Source organism: Pseudonaja textilis, chromosome 1 (genome assembly GCF_049901715.1).
Source record: "Pseudonaja textilis isolate UNSWEBS1 chromosome 1, rPseTex1.2, whole genome shotgun sequence".
In the NCBI taxonomy this organism is placed as follows: Eukaryota; Metazoa; Chordata; class Lepidosauria; order Squamata; family Elapidae; genus Pseudonaja; species Pseudonaja textilis.
The window spans coordinates 73,085,493-73,108,148 of NC_141990.1; the positions used below are offsets into that span (position 1 = coordinate 73,085,493).

Here is a 22,656-nt window from a genome sequence, read left to right on the forward strand (position 1 = left end):
TCTACAGCTTTGGGTGTGTTCAGTTCCAGATTGTTCTGGTTACACCACAAGGCAAATTGTACAACCTCCCATCCTTTGTGGATTCATTGTTGTCTCAAATGAGACCAATCACTGTTGTATCATCTGCAAACTTCAATATTGTAACAATGGATCATTTGAGATGCAGTCACTGATATATAGGGAGAAGAGGAGAAAGCACACAGCCTTGGGAGGGGGGCGTGCTAATTGTACAGATATCAGAAGTGATTCTGCCTAGCTTCACCTGCTGCTTCCTGTCTGTTAGGAAGCTTATGATCCACTTACAAGTGTGTTCAGGTACCTTTAGCTGGTTTAATTTAGTTAGAAGAATGTCTGGAATGATGGTATTGAATGTTGAACTACAAAGAGGATCCTTACAAAGGTATTTGGAAATTCAAGGTGTTGTAGGATGTAGGGCAGAGCCATATTAACAGCATTCATTTGTCGATCTACTTACTTGGCATGCAAACTGCATGGGATATAACAGTGGATCCGTGGTGGTTTTCAGGTGGAACAGCACTAGCCTTTCAAAGATTTTCATAACTACCGATGTTAGAGCAACTGGTCTGTAGTCATTCAGTTCCCTGATCATTCAGTTCCCTTTTTTGGCACTGGGATGATAGTAGAGCATTAGAAGCAAGAAGGAACATAGCATATCACTACTGATTTATTGAAGATTTGGGTGAAAATGGGGGCCAATTGGTCAGCACAGATTTTTAAGCAAGAATGAGTTATCTTGTCTGGCCCTGGTGCTTTTCCAAGCATTTGCCTGTGAAATAGATCTTGCACTTTTTTTCTGTGATCACTAGAGGTTGTGAACCCAATAGGTTGGGGTCAGTTGTAGGAGGCTTGGCTGTTGTTGGTGTGTTTGAGATGGGGATTGTGGAAATAGGTGGCTGTAGTTTCCTTTCAAAACTGCAGTAAAACACATTCAGGTCATCTGCTAGTTGATTTCCATCTGCCTGGGAAGGAGGTTTGCTGTAGCCAATGATGTTTTCTTCAGCTACAGCAACTGTTTGTTCCATAATAGACAGAGAAAGCACCTCTAATTGTTGATAGTATACCCATGGCTGGACCAAGACAGAGAACTAGCCCCAGCCCTAATTGGAGGAACACAAAATAAATTAAAGGAGGCTACTTTTGGAGGAAAAAGAGAGAAAATTGACTCAAAAATTTATAATATATAAGAAGACCCCAACTTGGAGTGTAAGGAGTAATGAATGAAAGAGGAAAAGAAAAAAATGATGAGGAATTTGGGACCTGAAATCCACACATTTTAAATTTGCTGAAATGAGAATCTCTGCTTCCACCCAATTGCTCGATGGCATGCATGGCACAAAGACCTTGTAGTAAAAGGAAAAAAGCAGACTTCTCTCTGATTCAACCTTACCGACTCTCCATACATACAATGTGTTAGACAAGTTGTTTTGGACCAGATGCAACTATCTTCCAGAAGACCCATGCCCAGAAATAACCTAAATAAAGCTCATCAATACAGAGAACGCCTCTGTTGATATCTTCTCATTCAGGTTATTTGAAAGATGAGTAAAGTCTTCATCCAACCATAGCCTCCACCTATCCTTACCTACCACAGCCCATCTTCTGTTAAGGAGAGCCATTGGTGACTGTTTTCCTCAACAGCAGATGAAGCTCAGTGGCAGGGGAAATAATACTGGGGATTTCACCAATCACAGTCCTTAAATTGTCTTATGTGAATGCTATAAGGACAGGACCACTCACAATCCTTCTTACTGAGGGAAATTAAAGCTTAGCCATTGGAGCATGTAATTTACATTAGGAATGTAGAGATATCAAGAAAGTCAAGATGGCAGCTACTAAGTCAAACATGTGAAAAAGGGGGCAGGGCTTCAGTCACATATTATCAACACTACCTTGATATGTTTGACAAGCACACAACCTATGGATGTATCTAATTTATGCTGATGTACCATTCCATTTAACTTAATGACAGGAGGAATTTATTGACTGGTCCAGAGAGAAAAGCTAAAGATTTAGATAGTTTGTTATATATCCACACAACTGTAAGCAAAGTCAGTAGGCTAGAAAAGAGCAGTTTGGTTTAGTGATGAAGGCTTCAAACTAGAAACTAGGAGACTGTCAGTTCTAGTCCTGCCTTAGGTACAAAGTCAACTAAGCAGCCTCGGGCCAGTCACTTATTCTCAGCCCTGGGAAGGAAGCAATGGCAAATTACTTCTGAAAAAAAAACTTGCCAAGAAAACGAAGGGACTTGTCCAAGCAGTCAACAGGAATCACAAACTGACTCAAGGCACACACACAAACACACACACACACACACACACACACACACACACACAGAGAGAGAGAGAGAGAGAGAGAGAGACTCAGTAGTGAATGTAAACAGGGTGGCATGCATTGGTTGTTCTGGGCTAATGCAGCCCCCTTCTATGCTCTGTATCTCCCATCCTCTTCTACTGCTATGAGCAATAGGACCTAGTTTTATATACTGCTTCACAGTGCTTTATAGCCACCTCTAAGTGGTTAACAGAGTCAGCATATTGCCCCCAACAGTCTGGCTTCTCATTTTACCTACCTCAGAAGGATAAAAGGCTGAGTCAATCTTGAGCCTGGTGATATTCGAACTGCCAAATTGCAGGCAGCCAACAGTCAGCACAAAGTAGCCTGCAGTACTGCACTCTAACCACTGCATCACCTTAGCTAATCTGCTTCTCTCTTTAGCAGAAAATGCTAAAAAAGAATAATTCATTTGTACTGTGGCCAAGAAAATAACACATAAACTGTAATTAGAATTAAACTCCACCAGATTATTTATTGTTTGGGGAAAAAAGCAATGGAATTTTTCCTCTGAGGAGAAAAATAACTGCACCTAATACCTTACTTGTCCAAAAGGAAATGGAATTGACTTGCCGGGACTTCCTCCCTTCTTTTTAATTATCAGCAGTTGAAGGAGTTTGGAGGAAAATATCAAGAAATAGACAATATTTACTCTTGGTGGTTACGACATTAAGAAAAAGTTTGGCCAGGTTTTTTTTTTTTAAACTGCTTCACTCCCTTTCACATTCTTTTCAACCTTGTTTTGATGTTTTAATGCTGAAAGAGCTTGGCAGAGAGAAAATGAAAATGGATAGAATTATTAGAAATCCAGCAAAAGGAAGACATCCCTTCCTTTTCTCCTCATGTCCTCCATTCAGCAAAAATAGCTTAAAATGAAATATCATCTGGATTTTTTTAGTGTTGGATTTTTAAAAAAATTGAATTGTTTTTACAATAGTGGTTGTTGAATTTTTTATATATTGTATATTGAGCTTGAAAATTGCTTGCTTCTTTCTTTCCTGTATCCATTAACAGATTCAGCAGCCTGGATTTGCATTATTTATTTCCTGATTCCAGAAATCAGTTTCCATCTAGCCCCTTCAAATCCATGATCAGTGTTGTCTGTAGATCACATGACACTATGTCATCAATTCTATAGTATCTCTATCAAATCGTTTTGAAAACAAAAATTTGTTGAAAAAAATACAGTTGAAAGACACTGAAGGGGTTACTTCATATACATGTGGGCTCAAGAATATATTTTTTGCTCTATTTTTTTCCACAGATATTGAGTAAGTTAAGCAGATATTGTGCCCTCCTTTCCACCCCATTTCTAATTGTCTATATATTTCTTTGTAACCCTGAGTGTGGACTATTGATCCATCTCTTCCTGCCCAAAAGTTTGTGCTAACAAAACTTTCTGTCTGCCTTCCCTCTCCTCCTTTCTTGACCCTCATATTATTAAAATACCCTGAGATTTCCAACTTTTGCTTTCACAATACAGCAAATGATTGGGAAATTGAAACAGGCCCCTTTCTTGCAAAAGTTTAAATATACAAGCCCTTGCCCATGATAAGATCAGCTTTACACAGTTACAGAGGTACTGCAAGGAGAAAAAGCTTAGAAGAAAAATCCCTTTTCCTTCTTTTGGAGGAATGTCTTCCCTTTGGTTCATTTCTTGTGCAGGTCTAAAAGCTATAATTCAGAGTTCAAAAGTTTATTAAGCATATAAGGCAAAATTACTGGGTGTTGCTGGCTCCCTTTCAAGTTTGAAACACTCTTTTATACATGGGTATGGACAGCTTGAGAGCAAATTTGGTGTAATGGTTAAGGACGCAGGCTAGAAACTGGGAGACTATAAATTCTAGTCTTGCCTTGGGGATGAAACCAATTGGGTGACCTTGGGCTAGTCATGTTAGCTGAGCTTTAAGAAGGAGATAATGGCAAACCACTTCTGAAAAACCTTCCCAGAAAATTGTGGGGATTATCTAAGTAGTCTCTAAGAATCGGACACAATCGGGGGGGGAAACTATTCTGGACATATCTAGCCCTAAATGATTTCCTGTGGGCGTGGCAGGGGAGGGATATTGTAAAATCTCCATTCCCTTCCCACTCCTGAGGGAAAATCCCATTCCCACTCCCAATAAACTGCTTTCCAGCTCTGTTCTCCTGAGCAGGACAACAAAAGAAGATCCAGCCAATCAGGTGGAACTCAGGAGGCAGAGAATAGATGGGGGCGGGGCCAGACAGAGGTGGTATTTGCTGTTCTCCGAACTACTCAAAATTTCTACTACTGATTCTCCAGAGCTGGCCAGAACCTCCTGAATACCACCTCTGAAACAGTATCAGAATTAAGACCCAACCCCATCCTGGCTCATCACATTAAGGCCAATCAGTTTTGTCACTATACAGAACCCTAACTTTCCTCATCCCACCCAAAAAAGCTTGGAGACTAAATGAGAATTGTCCAGGATCGTTGGGTCCAGCAATTATTTAAGATGGGGGGATAACTTAAAGAGCCTCTGTGGCGCAGTGGTTAGAATGCAGTACTGCAAGTTACCTCTGCAGCCAGCTGCCTACAATTTGGCAGTTCAAATCCCACCAGGGTCAAGGTTGACTCAGCCTTCCATCCTTCCAAGGTGGGCAAAAAGAGGACCCAAATTGTTGGGGGCAATATGCTCACTTTTTAAACCACTTAGAGAGGGCAGTAAAGTACTATAAAGCGGTATATAAAACTAAGTGCTATTGCTAACACCCTTAAGGTGGTACTGCAGACATAACCACATGGGCCCAATCATACAGGTCTGTTCTACACAGAGCAAAGGATACACGAGAGAGCTGGAAGGCTTCTGATGGCTATTATATTTAAATGCATCAGACCTACATCTTTCTCTCATATTTTTAAACTGCTACATGAGCTACATAATGATGGGGTTATCTAGACATTTAAGCTAAAATGGACAATATCTGATATTTCTATCTGTTAATTCCCCCAAAGGGAATACTATTAAAATGTCTCCCTGACATTTAACTGATATTTGGGAAACTTGGGGAGGAAATCTCAAAACGTAATAAAAATATTAAAAATGAAATATAGAAATCAGCTGATCAGGATAATAATACCAGCTGACTGGTATTATTACTGGCTCCCCAGAGTACAATGTTTTTTTTTTATTATTTTAGGGATCTTAAGACTTTTTCTTTAGGCAACAGTTTTTATTGCAGGTTTATCCAGAGCACTTGATGAGAAAGCCTTATTGTATTCAATTAATTTCACTTCAATTATATTTAATGCACTTGAAATAAAAGAATAAAGCCAGTGGTATTATAAGTGGATGTTTGAGGCTGTGTGAAAAAATGAGGTGGCAGTTATAGATGCTATCAGAATATTGTAATAATGAACACTTCTCTGTGGATCAAAACTTTAAAATGCTGAATCTAGCCCTAGAGAATATAAGGATGGAATCTAAGTTAATGAACACACTGGAAATTAAATGAAATAGCTTTACAAACAGTCAATTAAAAGCATCTATATAGGTCACAAATATAATGAACAAAAGCAGCTATTTTTATAATGTGGAAATTGAGGCTTTGCTAAATATTTGGAAGAAGTAGAAATGTCTACTGTGCATGCCATGGTTACAGGCAGCTTGAATCAGATAGGGTCTTTAAAGCAACCTTCCAAGGAATACAGCTGTTTTAACTGTTTAGAGCTGTCTGCTTCAATCATGCCAGAAGCATCTATTTTGAATACTGTGTATAGTCATAGCACAAATCAGAAGTGCTATTCAACCGGTTCGCACCTATTCGGGCGAACCGGTAGCGGTTATTTGGCATGGGTTCCTGAACCAGTGGCAATCCCTGGCTGGCCATGCCCCAAACCGGTTGCCTGGTCGCCTGGTCGCTCACTTGCAATCGCTCTCCTAGCTTTCCGTTCATCACGTCCTCTTTCTCCCAGGGAAAAAGAAGAAAGGCATGGACGCTGCAAGTATCACTTTCCCTGTGTGAGTAAAGTGCCTGGAGTGAGAAAGAGTGCAGTCTGACAGAAGGGGTGGGGGTGAATTGAGCCTTGGAGCACTATTGCAACGTAAAAGAATCCACTCAAGCCTTGGAGAAATTTAAAGGAGCTGCTTCCAAAATGCTTGTCTGTTAAGTGATCTGTGTGTGTGTGTGTGTGTGTGTGTGTATGAGAATGAAAGAAAGAAAGAAAGAAAGAAAGAAAGAAAGAAAGAAAGAAAGAAAGAAAGAAAGAAAGAAAGAAAGAGAAAGAAAAAATAGGAAGAGAGAGATAAAACTCTGTGCTGTTATTTTTAATTGTTCCATTATTTATCGTGTGTCAATATTTTACACTGTCCCCACACCTAGAGTGATTTTTCTGCCTTTCTTTTGCCCAGGGCTACCACATATTTCTCAGGGTTTACATGCATTCAATGTCAATAGTCCAGAGCATAAAATACACATGTGTTTAACAGGAGTTGAAAGGGACCTTGGAGGTCTTCTAGTCCAACCCCCAGCTCAGGCAAGAAAACTGAGGATACCAAACTCTCAGTAGAAATCCTGGGAAAGATGTCAGAATAATACTTAGAAGGGACCTTGGGGTGAACCCTATACCATTTCAGAGAAATGGCTGTCCAGTCTTTTCTTAAAAACTTCCAGTGATTGAGCACCCAGAACTTCTGGAGACTGGCACTTCCACTGGTTAATTGTTCTCCCTCACAAGAAGTTTCTCCTTAGTTTTAGGTTGCTTCTCTCTGTTCAATTTCCATCCATTGCTTCTTGTTTGCATTCTGCTTCTTTGGAAAATACATTGTCCCCCTTTCTTTGTGGCAGCCCCTTAAAAGCCTGTTGCCTATCACACTCTTGAGTAAAGCATGTGAGCCATTTCCTCCTTTCAGTGGTCCATGAAAGTACATCTATAGTATGCAGATAATAAAGTCAAAAAAGGTGAACATTTTTACAGAACTATAGATAAGTTGAGGCTGGGTGACAAGGAATGGCTGGAAGGGGAGGGGCCAGGTGAGGTACCTCTTGATGTGAATGACATTGAGTTGGCCACGCCCATCCAATCACATGACCACCAAGCTATGCCCACCCAGTCACATGACCGCAAGCCATGCCCACCAAATAAGCCACGCCCACAGATCCAGTAGTAAAAAAATTTGAATTCCACCACTGGTACAAATATGCAGACAAGAATTGCTTCTCCAGATTTTACTATTTCAAAGATACAGCTCACACATTATCTATTGTTTGCAAAAGAAATGAAAATGATTAATAAACAGCAGAAAGAAAGACTCACTGAACAAGTTAACTCTTCTTAGTTGCTTCCCAAATTGGCAAGCTACTTCTTTGCTTTGTACAAGCTGTGAAATAGCAAACTCCCCACTTTGATTTCACTTAAATACTACTTTCCTGCAGTTGCCTTAACTAGGCACCCAACACCTGTTAGACTCTTAACAATGAAGCTCATCCTCTCTAATTTATACTGTAAGTTTCCATTGCTGATGCCTAAACTATACATCTATTTCCTAAATTGCTTACCCCAAAACAAACTAAGCTACTGGGAGGTATATGGAGGAAGGGGAGGGCTAGACAAGTAGATTGAAGACTATAACCTGCTCAGTGAGTAGTGTGCCATGACATACTTTCCTTGCCACTAGTTGTTTTCATTGTGGCAGATTGTGGGGTGATCACTCTAAACCAGAGTTCCCAAACCTTTCTGGCTTTGTGGACCCGCTGGGGATAGGAGAGGATGGTTCCTTGTGAGCAGCCAGCAAGCCTGCATGTGCATCTCCATTTGCTTGAGTGGTGTGCACACATGCAGGCCACTCATGCAAATGGAGCACGAGTGCACATGATCTCCCACTGCTCACATAAGGAGGTATGCGTGTGCATGCACGCATGCTCACCCATTTCCATGGCCTGGTTGCAACCATGGCTCAGTCGTTGGGGACCCACTGCTCTAGATTTAATAAACCTTGCTTAATTTTAAACATCCTTCCATCTTCATTGTGTATTCTTCCTTTGGTATCTCAGCTGTGATTGCTTTAGGCAATACTAAGGGAGCCATGAGTAGAATATCATTGAAGGAAAGGTCATGCAGGGAAAACAGGGTGAGAAAGCTACCCAAGGGTAGATTTCATGGATGTCCAGCTGCAAGATTTTGAATTTCATTCATTCATTCATTCATTCATTCATTCATTCATTCATAAGATTTATTTGCCACCCATCTCATATCCAAATACTTTGTGTGTGGCACAGTTCTTTGAACTTTGTGAACCTCAAGTTGGGCAGCATTCCAGCTGATGCTATCCCAACTCAATTTGGAATCACTCTCCCATAGTTACAAGAAAGAGAAGTTGTTAGTAAGGTGCACACTCAAATGAAAGTGAACTAGCCGAGCACTAGCTTTAGAGGCAGAACAGGGGATTGCCAGCCATGGTGCTGAAATAGCCCTGGAGAAAGGTTTAAGGACACCTGCCTGAGAAGCATGACAGGGCACATTGTGAAGAACAGAATGAAACAAAAAGCTAAGTGATTAACTTTTGAAAGGTATTACAATGTACATGGTGAGCAAAGAGCCCCATTCATTCAGAAAGAGAGGTAGAAGAAGTCTTAATTCAGAGCAAAGTCAGTCAAAAACACTCAACATATCTTAAAAGAGTTTTCTTTGTACATTTAGGGATAATAAATAATCAGATGATTGGGGGTGTGGTCATGTCATTGGAATGATTAGATGTTTAGATCAATTAGAGCTGAAATTGGGACAATAGAAGAATCTTTTGGTCAAAAATCCTTTGTGCATCTTGTTTTAAGGTTAATGTTAGCTCCAGTCTGTCTTTCTATTAGTAAGAACTGTTAGAAGAAGGGACGAGTGGAACAGAACAAAGAAAGTTGCCATGCTTGCAATTATGCTTGGCTTTTATAGCTGCAAATGTCTTCTTTGTATAGGTTAATGATGAACAGCTGTAAGTAGAGAGGAACAAAAGAATTACAGCTTTACTTTGGGAAAATTAAGATGAAATGAAATGGTAGATAATCCTTGGTGACTGCTTGCACTGAAAATGTGAATTGTAACTGGTTTTTTTTTTTGAAAGTTTTATTTGGGTTTTCACAAAAACAAAATACAAATAAAACATCTTTTTTGAAAATAGCATGGTCCCAGGTTATCACTTCATACAGACACCAAACTCAATTTCATGCTCATTTTTATATTCTATTCCATATCTTATTACCGTTTTATATTTTCTACAAAGTTTTTCCCCTCTTTTAATTTTCTCAACTTTATTTTAATTATCTCATCTCAATCAAATCATTATTATACTTTTGTCTGTCCTGTTTCAATTTCATATTATCCTTTCTTATTGAACAAATTTTTCCCTGTAGTTACCAATTGGAGTATGACACCTTTATATCTTTTAATTTTATCCATTCAAATTCTTGTTTAAGCTTCAATGTATACCTTTAAGATTATAGCATTCAACATAATACATAACTTCCAATCGAATTCTGCTTGGTACAATCTTAAAATACACACTATATTCTTAAAAAGAAAAAAAATGTATATATATATATATATATATATATATATATATATATATATATATATGTAAATAATGCACACATTTCATTCCAATTCAATTCTATCATTAATATTCATTAAAATCTTAACATCTTTAACATTTCTTTTCAATTAAATATCATACTTCCTTGGGAATACTTATAAACTTTCCATAGTTAATTCTTTTTTTCCCCATATTTCTCACATATTTTTATAAATCATTACTAATAATTAAAAATGTTCCCATTTAATTCTCTCAATCATTTTAATTCATTCATTTATTACCAAACATTCAATTACATTACAGTAAATATTTTATCCATCATTTTAATCATATTTTCTAAAATTATTTCTGTTTATAATATAACAATGCTATCTTATGTACCTTTGCAGAATCCCTTTTGCAATTAAATTTTCACCCATTATCTCTAAACAAGCTTATGGTTACAATCCTTATATCTTTTCCCTGTTTCTCCATTTCTTGTTTCTGTCTTTTACAACTTCTTTTCCTTGCCTTTTCCCCCCCTTCTTCTCCCTCCCCTTTTTACCCCCTCGTCTCTCTACTTCTAACTCTCTCATCTGTAATCCCCTCTTCTGTTGCTTTCTAATATTATACTTATCGTTCAAATTATTCTTTTCTTTTTGGTTGTTTTTTCTAGTCTTAAACCTTTCACTCTCTTTCCCCCCTTTTCTTCCCCCTTCCCACTTAAAATTATTTGATCATTAAAGATGGCTTCTTCTTTGTCCCAATCTTCTTGTTCTGCAAGTGTTTCTTGTTGTTTCTCATAGTTCCAGATCTCCATTTCTAAGAATTGAAATACGAAGCCAAAAGAACCTCTCCCTTCTTGTGCGTCTTCTTTCCATTTTTAAGTTCCATTTTCAGTTCTTCTAAGAGTGATACCATTTTAAAGACTTTTAAACAACCACCCAGTTAATTTTAGTCATCCAGATGCAAAAACCAAAAATCACCAAGTAATCCAAATAATCCAAGGCTGTTTCTTTCTGCTTCTTTTTTCCACTTTCTCTTCCTGGGGTTCTATTATTTTGTTACCAAGTTTCAATTAAGATGTATCTTTGAGGAATCTTATTGAAATTTCACTGTAAGTTCCTTTTAGTTACAGTTCCATTCCTTAGTTCCAGGCAGTCTCCTCCATTTTTCCAGATCCTGCCCTTTTATTCTTTTTTCCCCCTCCTTTCCTGCTTTTAAAAACTTTTAAATATCCAGAAATCTTTATTCTCCCTTTGACTTTTATTTTCAGTTTAAATGCCTATTAATGTCAAAGTGGATTTTTTTCTATTTCTTGCTTAAGTCTCTTAGCTGTCAGTATAAGGAAGGGAAGAAAAAAAAACCCAATCCTTTCCCTTCTCTCTTTCCTTCACAGCTTCAAAATCTTCTTTGGGAACAAAGTTATCAAATTTAAATTCCAGGGTACCTTATTTGTTGCTTTTGCTGTTTGACCCGGTCAACCAAAACTTTCTCTTCTTATCTTCCTCCTGCACATTCTTTTCCGGTCGAGTTCTTCTTTGTGGTGGCCATTTCTGACCACCGCTGCAACCACCTTTGGGAAAGGGAGTAATGGCCAGCTGGGGAGGAGAGATGCGGCTCTCCTTAACCCTGCAGGCAGTCTCCCCCTTCTTCACCATCTCTACAGGGTGGCTTAGCCCTGAAACCAGCTGGCTCGGGGCACTCCAGCAGCAAGCACGGATCGAAGACTCGCAGAGATGAGGTTTCAGTCTGTCGCCGAAGAAGCTCAAACCGGAAGCCCAAATTGTAACTGTGTTTTGCACTTATGACAATTATGACCTCCCCATGGTCATGTGATCAAAATTTGAATACTTGGCTACTGGAATGTTTGCAGTGTCTTGGGTCATATGATCACCTTTTACAACTTTCTGACAAGTAAAGTCAATGGGGAAGCCAGATTCATTTAACAATTATGACAAGAAAGGCGGTAAAATGGGGCAAAACTTACTGCCTTGCTTAGCAACATTAATTTTGGGCTCAGTTCTGGTTGTAAGTCAAGGAGCTCTTACTAGCATTTGGAAAACCTTACAAATCTTAGATTTTCCCCAAAGGTGCACTGCTGATTTTTTTGGATATATGTGTGTGTGTGTGTGTGTGTGTGTGTGTGTGTGTGTGAAGGGAGAATGACTGAATGCCGTTTTACACACAATCAAACACAGCAATTGGCTCCAACTGGATGATTTTCATGCCCATTTTTAACTGTATCTTGCCATCTTGGACATGCGTATGGAATTTGCCATTGATATTAAAGCAGTAGCAATGCGTAGAACAGTGTGAGGGTGCTGCTTGTAGAATGTGGCTGTATCTTTAGGCAGGAATAGGAAAACTTGCCACAGCCAACTTGATGAGGCCAACTCACCATGGCCAACTTGCTGCGGGACAATTTGCTGTGGGACAAGGTAAAAATTCTATCTAATTATTTAAAATAAATAAATAAATAAAAATTGCCATCCACATTTCATTGTGTTCCTCCTTTTGTATCCTTTCTTTAATTATTCTATTCCACCATTTCTTTGATATTATTGTAACCCTTGTCCTGCAGCAAGTTGTCCTGTGGTAAGATGGCTGTAGTGAGTTGTTCAGCAGTAAGTTGGCCCCAGGCATATTTCTCTGATTCTTCTCTTTAATTGGTGCAATTACATTTATTTATTTATTTATTAAATTTTTATGCTGCCCATCTCCTTCTATAAAGTGACTTTGGAAAGTTTATAGAGGTTATAAAACAAACAGAAAAACAATTAAAATATTGAAACTATGCAAATTAAAAATGGAAGAGATGGACTTCATGGGGATGAGGTCTTCTTATCTGTCAACAGGGGTGGGCTGCAGGGGGTTCGCAGGGGTTCAGGAAAGCCTAGCTAGGATTCTATGCAGTTTGGAGAACCCCCAAATCCCATTCCTAGATGGGTCCGCCCACCTACCCAGCCCCTCCCAGGAGTTGCCACATAGCAGGGCACGTGCGGAGGCTTGGGGAGGACAAAAAACAGGGCTCCCGGAAGTTCAAGAAGGCCAGTTTCTGGCTTCCAGAGAGCCTCTGGAGCCAGGGAGGCCATTTTCGCCCTCCTGGAGGCTCAAAGAAAGCTGTGGTGCAGGGCATCAACTAGGCCATGCCAACCATGGCAACCCCCGCCCAGCTACCAGGCACAGAACCCCTTGCTAAAAATTTTGAAGCCCACCCCTGCCTGTCAACCACCTCCAGTGGTGAGTTTGGGGCTTTTGAAATTATATTGCCTTTTGCATTTTGATCTTTTGGTTCCTCAAAAGACAACATATGTTATTGGGACTCTATCTTTCTCCACACATACTTTGAAAGAAGTATCTCTCCACACATATTTTAGCAGTAGCAGAGACTATCTCAAAGCAGAAGACAAAGCCATGGTGGGAGTACCCTGAGTGGTTTTGGAAAAGAAGGTTTGTGACAACCCTAAAATTAGACCAGAACAAGAAAGTAGCTCCATAGAAAGACTATAATTATACTATAATACTGTATATTATACTATAATTGAGGTAGGTGATAATAACAGAATCTTGCCATTCTACTTTTGTTTATCTTCTCTCCCTCTTATCTCATTAAACCAGCCTGAACCGCTTCTAATACTATGCTCTTTGCCGAGGCCTAAGGAATGTTGTTTGACCCCAAATATTTCTGCTGAATATTTCCTTCAAGGCAATCTCCATGGATCTCTGCCTTCAGCTTTACATCCTGCAGGCTTAAAATCCTCTACAAATTATTTGCTGTAACTTTTGTAAATTATAGAGGAGGAATATTTTCGAGATTCTCTAGTGATAGAGATATTTCTAGCAATAAAAATATTTCAAGAAATCCAAGTGGTTCTTATTTCCTGACTCTGCCAGTCTCCTGCAGCTTGATTTTAATCTGAAAGTCTACCAAAGTAACTCTTCCATACAATTATACCTGGTGTAATTACCAGAGTTACTCTGAGTCTTTTTCACACACTTTCTCCTACCTCTGCAAGAGTCCTATTTTGCTCCTTGGTTTGCTAGTTTCCCTTTTACCGTTCATGAAACAGAGGCAGTTTTCAGTCTTTTACCTTATCCAGATACTGCACAAATAATACACTGCAGATAAAGGATCTTGTGTATAATTAGCTCCCCCAGAGACCCATGAGGCTGGATTAACAAGGCAATACTGATATTATTTAACAAAAATTGGAGCCAAGATCTATGATTCAATTTCCCTTCCATTAAATCTCATAATAAAATATCCAGAAAAGACAGGAAGAGATTTCCTTGATCAGAAAAAAAGCAATATTTATTGCTGACTGGATTTCTTTTAAAAATCTTTAATACATTTATAAATAAAAAAGTTAACAAAGAAGAAGAGAAAGAAAAAGAAGAACAAGAGAAATTAAAATTAGGACTCAAATTAATACAGTTAGGATGTCCATTACATTTATATTTGTTTTCCTTCTGCAAAGGTCAGCTTTCCACAGAAAAACTGTTACTTACATTTGACACATTTAGGTTTAGTAAAATGTATTTGCTGTGTTGAGATTAAAACTTTGTACAATAGTTTTTGCTTAAGTACAATAATAGGGATCAGCAACTGGATTACGAAGTGACACAGTTGTAAATGTGTCATTATGCAGGTATACTGATTTGTGATAGCAGTTGCAGGAATTCTGGTTGCCACTGTGAAATGAATTCTGCTCAATTGTTATGTACAACATCACTTGATCATTATTTGTAATTACCTGGTGGCTTCCCTTCTTTTCCCACTAACTGTGTTGGTGAATAGGTGTGAATTTCCTGTTACTAGAAATCATTCAGATTGACAGCAGGCAATCATTTAATTTTCTGTTAAGATTTATGATTAAGATTTCAATGAACAATACATAATTACATTTCAAATTGATTTCAGTGTTTAATAATATACATAAATACACATAAATCTGTGTATATGTGTGTGAATAAACACACACAAACATATATATATATATACTCGAAGAATTGGTGCAAAGTTGATTTCTATATAACAAAAGGTCACAATTTAGATTTCTTTCTATCATGTATCAAGTTGTCTTATATTTCTAAAATATTTTGTCATCAATATGAATAAAAGTGACTGTGCTATCAGCAGGTTTAAGCAATGCAGTATAGCCATTTATACCTTAGAAATTTATACAAATTTTGCCAGAAAACTCTTGAAATAATTTATATTCCCCTTTCATATAGAGATTACATAAAAATCATACATTTATTACAAGTAAATAGAATGCCTTGTTTCTGAGAATAGAATCATCTAAGAATGACAGCTGTTAGCTTCTTTTCCTGGATCTTCATGCCTTGCAGTAACGATCATAGTTTATCAGTTTTCCCACTTTGGTTCCTTCTAAGCGCTCTTTAAATACTGTGTCCATCTCCTTGTTGTTCGCTTCACTAAAAAGTGTTTTCCAGTCACTTACTCCACCTGTAAGTGCCAATTCCAATTATTTTCCTTTTCTTATATGAAAACCACACATCTTGTAATGTCAATAAGAATTTGCCTAAAGCCTGCAATACTACTGAATACTCAGAGAAATAAATAATAATTATATGTTTTACAAATCCTCTTTTCAAATGCCATATCTGCATTTCTGGGTATATTTCCCTCCATCCATCACTGCATTTCATATATAGCTGCACAGCTCAGACACATAGTCCATTACAAATATATACCACTGATTTATAATCTGATGGAAATGGATGCTTGTTTGTATTTATTATTATTTTTGTGAATGTTTTAATGTTTTTAAGTTGTTTTACTTATAGTTTTACAAATGGTTAAATCACTAATTAATCTTTAACTACACGTAGGTTGAGTTTGGAAACTATAGAAATTGAATGGATGAATGAATGAAAGAATGAATGAATGAATGGAGGGATGGATTAAAGAATGAATGAATGAATGAGAATGTTTATATATAGTAATTATATATCAATTAGCCAGAGCAGCAGGTTAAAATAGATACAACAAATGTTATTTAAAAAATAATTTTTAATCTTTGGCACCTTCTTGTAGTTAAATAATATAAAGAGTAATTATCCAGTGTTACTCAGGAATGCAATAAGCATTGTATAACTATTATTTCTGTCTTCCTCTTTAAAAAATGAACAATCATGGACATAGGATTCTTGAGGTTGGAAGTTTACTCATCATCAAATCATTACAGACATATTAAACTCTAGCATGGCTAACGAGATTTATAATGATAATGCTTCTCACATTTTGTGCCCACTTCCATTTAAAAATATTTCTATATTGTAAACAAAGCATAGTTCTCCAAGTTAATCGATTTGATCCTGAATTTTGTGATGGCTGCTGAATACTTGATTCTTTTTTAAAAAAAATGAAAATGCTCAAAAGCAAATTAGTTAGAATTTCATATGATTTTCCCAGTCTATGGAATGGGGATGAATAATTAACTCTCACTAAAATGATATCATATTTACCAGTTACCTCAATGACGTAACAAGTGCAACATTATGGATTTTCAAAAGTTACCTTTCCGGAAAAGAGCTTCACCAGCTTCTCCATGAGTTGTTTTAGATTTTTCTTTCATCACTTTGAATGTGCTCCTTTCTGCAACACCCTGAAAGTCTTCCTCATTTAAGTTCAATTCAAAAAATGTGGAAATCTTTTTGGCTCCTAAAGCTGAGTTCTGAAAAAGAGATCATTTTTTTTTTAGTATTTATTTGATTTGTCAATCGCTTACAAGATACAGATATAAGAATAAATATAGTTTTGAATACATGAGATAGATACTTATAAGAAAAATAAAAACCAACATTAGAGGGACGGTAGGCACGATTGGTGCACTTATGCATGCCCCCTATATCGAGTTATGTAGTCCATATGTTTTTGCAGTGTAAGAGTTGCAGATTACAGGATAGTTTGTTTTCTGAAACCAATTTTTTTATTAGAGAGTAGGTTGTTTGTCTCTAAGTGGAGGATAATGGATTGATTAATAATTGACTTTACAGTTGATGCAGCAGGAAGAGATTGGTCTGTAATTTTCAACTAGGCTGGGGTCTCCCTTTTTGAAGATGGGAATGACCGTGGCTAGTGACCATAGGTTTGGCAAGGAGCTGGTCCTGAAAGATTTTTCAAAGGGATGGTTTTAGATTGCACAGTGCTTTTTCAACAATGTCTTCTGTAAAATCAATATGTATTAGATCACTGTAGTTGTCTGAGTTCGACTAGAAAGTACTGGCATTGATCCATTGCTGTTTACAAATACTGAGCCAAGAATGTGTTAAAGAGGTTTGCTTTGATAGTGTCATTCGTTGCAGTCTTGGCCATTAGTTCCTTTCAGGGGTGGGATGAACCTTGAGTCTTTTAGTTTGCTGTTTACAAAATTGTACAAAGCACGGGTGGAATTGGTACGTAGAAGGTTTTCCTCTTGTTTAATGTGATAATTGGTGCATTCAGTCTTTATCTGGTGGCATAATTTTTTGTATCGGCTTCTGAAGTTGGCAACGTGACCAGATTTGTTTTTTCGCCAAAATGATCTCTTTTTGAATTAAAGCTTCCTTATTGTTATGGGTAATCTGTTTTTTCTGATTTTTGGAGTTGTTATTGATACATATAGTTTGATGACTCTTTTAACTTCAAGTGAAAATATGTTGTTATGGTCTTCAACAGTATTGCATACAGTGAATAGAAATTGCCAATCAAGGGAAGAGAGATCATTGATTATAAGATCATAGCTGCCTTTTTTGAAGTTATAATTGGAGATTTTGTCATTGTGATGATTTTTGTGTGGAGATAGGTTGAGACAAAAGTCAATCATGTTGTGGTCACTGTTGGAAAAGGGTTCTTTAATTTGTATTCCATAAATTGAATTCAAACTATTGCAGAAGATGAGTTTGAGGCAGTTGTTAAGTCTAGTATTGTTGGTTACTAGTTGTTCCAGTCCCAGATTTGTTACAGCATTATAGAAGGTTGCATGCATGGGTTCAGTTTGTTTAGGGTCCAGTTAATATGAGGTAGATTTAAGTCACCAAGAAAGATAAAAGCATGTGGGCAGGATGCTGCCCATGTTAGTTGTGTATTTAGCTTGTTTATATGTTCAATGTCATAATCAGGGGCTCTGTAACATAGTAAGAACCGAAATGTGATATTTAAGGTCAGTTCACAGATAATGGTCTCAGGAAGAGCAAGCTCTTGTGTAACTTGGATGTTTTTTAGATGTAAGGACTTTTTATAGAAGATAGCAATACCACCTCCTCTACGGATTTCTCGATCGAATCGGGAAACTGAGGTAATGGAGTCAGGTAATTTGTACTGCTGGTGAAAAAAAATCATTTATTTAATATCCCATTTCTAAGAAAGATATCTGACCAACTTTGGGAAGAGAATGATGCAATATATTTGCATCACTTTCATGTCTAAGGTTCCCTCTGGTTTTCTCATCCTAAATGCTACAGCTACACTCGCATGGTTTCTGGTACAATCAGAACGTTCTACATGAATATATAAGTATATGTATAAACACACACAAATTATAGGGAGCAAATATAATTTCCCCAAGCTCAGTTTGATCTCACTTCATTGTGATGGACATTGCTTTATGCTGTGGTTGGCTGGTTGGCACTGTTATCTCTACTTGTTCCCCAGAGCAACAATATTTATTTGGGAAAAAGTATCAATAAGTAAACACTGCTTATTCCTTATTTCCTTAACTAAAAATCATATGTGCTGCATGATGGAGGATCATGGGTTTGAAACTCCCATCTTTCTTTTTCCAAGACTTTCTATTCTTGCTGTTTATGACTATTAGAATCGGTATATCTGAACAGTATTAACTGTACCTCTTTTATTTCTTCATATGTTATTGGCAGGACATTTTCATTATCAATATACTTGTTCCATGTGCAAAGATACTCTATATAGGATCCCCACGGCACTATTGAAATTTTTTAAAAAATTAAGATTACGTCAGAACAAGATTGATAACAGACATAAATATGTATATAACTTATTCAAAATTTAAGCTGTTCTCTGAATATCATCTCTATAGAGTTTGTTTTTTCCAATCCTTTTTCTTCAGCTCTAATGTCCCTGAGTTCTAATGTCCCATTATCTAGAAAAATTACCCTTTTCTTTTTAATTATGTCTAATACATTGTGTTTTAGTTAGTAATCAATTTATATATGAAAATCACATAAAGTTAACATTATCAGTAGATCATACCACAATTAGGAAACTCAGAAAATATAGTTTTGCATAGATGCCAATGTATTGTAGTACTTACTCAGTTCTGACATGGTTTATAATTTGAGCATAAACAAGCATATACAAGCAATATAAGTTAACTGGAAAATTGATGTGATGATGATTATTATTCCAAACCTTCCATGTAAATAACACTCTCGAAAAATAAAAGATTTCTTTTTGCTAAATATTTGTAACTGTAATTAAGCCAAAGTAATAAATATGTATTTTTCTTTTTCTTTCATTTGGCCTATATATAACAATGACTTTACATTAAATTACATTAGCTGCCAAGGTTAGAATGAAATACCTTGAATACCTGAATTACAATTTTGGAAATAGCAGTAGCAATAGTACTTAGACTTCTATACCACTTCATAGTGCTTTACAACACTCTTTAAGTGGTTTACAGAGTCAGCATATTTCCCCCAACAATCTGAGTTCTCATTTTACCAACTTGGGAAGGATGGAAGGCTGAGTCAACCTTGAGCTGGTCAGGATCAAACTGCTGGCAGTGAGCAGTGAGTTAGCCTGCAATACTGCATTCTAACCACTGCATGACCGTGGCTCATCTATTTCTCTGGGCCTCTCAAATGGGAAAAGGCCAGCATACAGAATGAATGAATGAGTAATGAATGAACATATTTTTCTGCTATTCTATTGATTTATTAGTTGGATTTATGTTCTGCCTTTTGTGCAGAAACTCAAGGCTGCATACTTAGCACACCTTCCTATTTTTCCCTACAGTAACAACCCTGGGAAGGAGACTGGACTGTGGTAATGAGAAATATTTGCTTCTCTTTTCAAATATTATTTGTTCCTATATCAAAAAAAAGGAATCTGTACATATCTATCTAAGATTTACTGAAATAAGCTGAGAACCTGAACCTGAATTTTAAGGGTCTCTGCTTGAACAAAGCATGCACTAATCAATAAAAAATAATGATCAAGATAGACAGTTACTATGTCCTCCATATCTACAGACATTAAACAATAGGAATGAATAGAAATTCTACTTTTTCCTATCATAAAAGCTCGGAAGAATTCTTCAAATGTATCATAGGGAGGGTAAGGACTGAAGTTGTTTGAAAAGTGGAAAAAAGATGCAGCAACATCTTTTGGATTTCGAATCAGCAGCAGTACCTAAAAACCAAAAAAAACATTAGAATAACAAATGAGAAAGCATAGATTATATCTCTACAATGCACCAGATTCTTTGAAAATTATCCCAAACTATCTTTTATGACTGAAATCTTATGTGCACTTGCCTGGGTGAATACCTGAATCACATCCAGTTCCTGATATGTTACCGTATATTAATGCAAAGATATTAGGGGACAGAATGGCCTAGTGAGACAATATATTGCCAGATTAGGTGGGTGGGTGGCAGGATTGGAAGTTTTTGAAAGTAGCTTGCCACCTTCTTATTGGGGCTGACCGGCCTAAAATCACGCAAGTGGTTTTATATTTCATTTAATGAAATGAAATTCAGCTTTGTTTGGGTATTTTCCCACGTCATTGTAGTTGTGCTTTTAGAGTTGTAGCAACGTTTCGGCAGAATCTCATTTGCCATCATCAGGCTTCTGTATAGTGTTCATCTGTGAGTGAGGCTTTTATAGTGGTTTCAGATTTAAATTTGGGGCAGCCTATTGCTGTGCCAGAATGGTTTTTTCTTCACCTGATTGGTTGGGAGTCTTGGTCTGTGTTTATTGGTCTTGGAGTTTGCTGTGTTCTGCTTGATTGGTGTTTCTAATATCTCCTGTCTGTTTTTTGGCTCTTTTTGTCTCTTGATTGGCTGGCAACATTGTGTTACTTTATTGGAGGCCTTTAGTGTAGCTTGGCTCCGGGTAAATGGACGGCTATCATTAGTTAGGAAGCTAGGTTTCATCTGGGTGCCTGGTTGGGGTGTGTTTGAGCTGGAGGTATCAGGGGGGATCTGTCTGTGCCCAGGTGTTTGCCTGGCTTGTGATGTGGAGATTTTTTTGTTTGTGAGTGCAGGCTTCCAAATGATTGACAGTCTGGTGGAATCATCTCTTCTATTCATGCTTTCTGGTCTTTTTTCAATCTCTATGGCTTCTCTGATGATTCTGTGGCTGGGGTTTTCTATAGTGGCTAGGGTTTTGGTGCCATTGAAGTTGATTCTATGACCTGTGGCTTCCATGTGTTGGACTAGTGAGGAAGTGTGTTCCAGCTTTTTGACTGCATTTTTGTGTTCATCCGGGCGGGTACTTATTCTTCTATTGGTCTGTCCAATGTATGTGGCCGGGCATGATGCACAGGGGACTTCGTATATGCCTTGGTTTTCCAGGTCAATGTTATCTTTGGGGTTTCTAAGGATGGATGCTATTTTTCTGTCTGTTTTGAAGGCAGTCTTGATGTGATGTCTGTGTAGTATCTTACTGATTTTGTCTGTAATACCTCTTATGTAGGGCGGGACAGCTGTTCCATAGGTCTGTTCATCTTCTGGGTCTCCATTATGTTTCAGTGTGTTTTTGTGGATCAAGCGGTGATTTTGCTTTTGTGGAAGCCGTTGGCTGTCAGTACTTTAGTCAGGGTGCATAGTTCAATAAACACAGCCCAAGACTCCCAACCAATCATGATGAAGAAAAAACCATTCTGGCATAGCAATAGGCTGCCCCAAATTTAAATCTGAAACCACTATAAAAGTCTGACTCACAGATGAACACTATACAGAAGCCTGATGATGGCAGATGAGATTCTGCCGAAACGTTGCTACAACTTTAAAAGCACAACTACGATGACGTGGGAAAATACCCGAACAAAGCTGAATACCATACATACATACATACATACATACATACATACAATCTTTATTGTCAGAATATATATATTATATATCTATATCTATATCTATATCTATATCTATATCTATATCTATATCTATATCTGTATCTGTATCTGTATCTGTATATGTATATGTATATGTATATGTATATGTATGTTATTATATGTGTATGTATATATATATATATATATATATATATATATATATATATATATATATATATATATATATCACTATGCCTTAAATAATACTCCAAACTGGCTATCTAGATTAGTATAGAATCACCATTTCAAATCTATTTACAGTTATTTCCCCAAATGATGTCTCTGAACTACTAAAGGGCAGAGCTTTAATTTGGAAACAGTCATATCCTGAAAATGCAATTAAATTGCTCTACAGTAATTACAATTATCCAAATTTAAAGGACTTATAAATAAATAGCTATAGTAAACAGAGGTATTTGTTACCCAGGCCTCTTTTTTTTTTTAAGTTTTTATTTTTTACATCAAACATACAAACAAAACATAAAAACATAAAATCCTCTTTCAATTATATACACACAGTGTGTCAGTTGGTTACAATCTTTTGTGCTATCCTTTTTTTACCATTACTCACAAGTTATATAAATTCTCACCTTATCAATCTAGCATCAATCTAGCAATCTATGTAGTATCAATTATTAAACATTCATTTGACTAAACTATTTTTCCATCATT

The 22,656-nt window shown here is 37.1% G+C and overlaps 1 protein-coding gene across 1 annotated transcript in view; it reads right to left on the minus strand.

The window, feature by feature from the left end:
- Positions 1–15,214: 15,214 nt before the first annotated feature.
- The window catches only part of LOC113439236 (sulfotransferase 6B1-like), a 62,218-nt gene continuing 54,776 nt past the window's right edge, over positions 15,215–22,656 (minus strand). The window contains exons 9-12 of the mRNA XM_087938085.1: positions 20,151–20,277; positions 18,732–18,826; positions 16,423–16,579; positions 15,215–15,348 (exon numbers count right to left, since the gene is read on the minus strand). Of these exons, the coding sequence (XP_087794211.1) occupies positions 15,218–15,348; positions 16,423–16,579; positions 18,732–18,826; positions 20,151–20,277 (510 nt within the window). The 3' untranslated portion in view covers positions 15,215–15,217. The remainder of the gene's footprint in view (positions 15,349–16,422; positions 16,580–18,731; positions 18,827–20,150; positions 20,278–22,656) is intronic.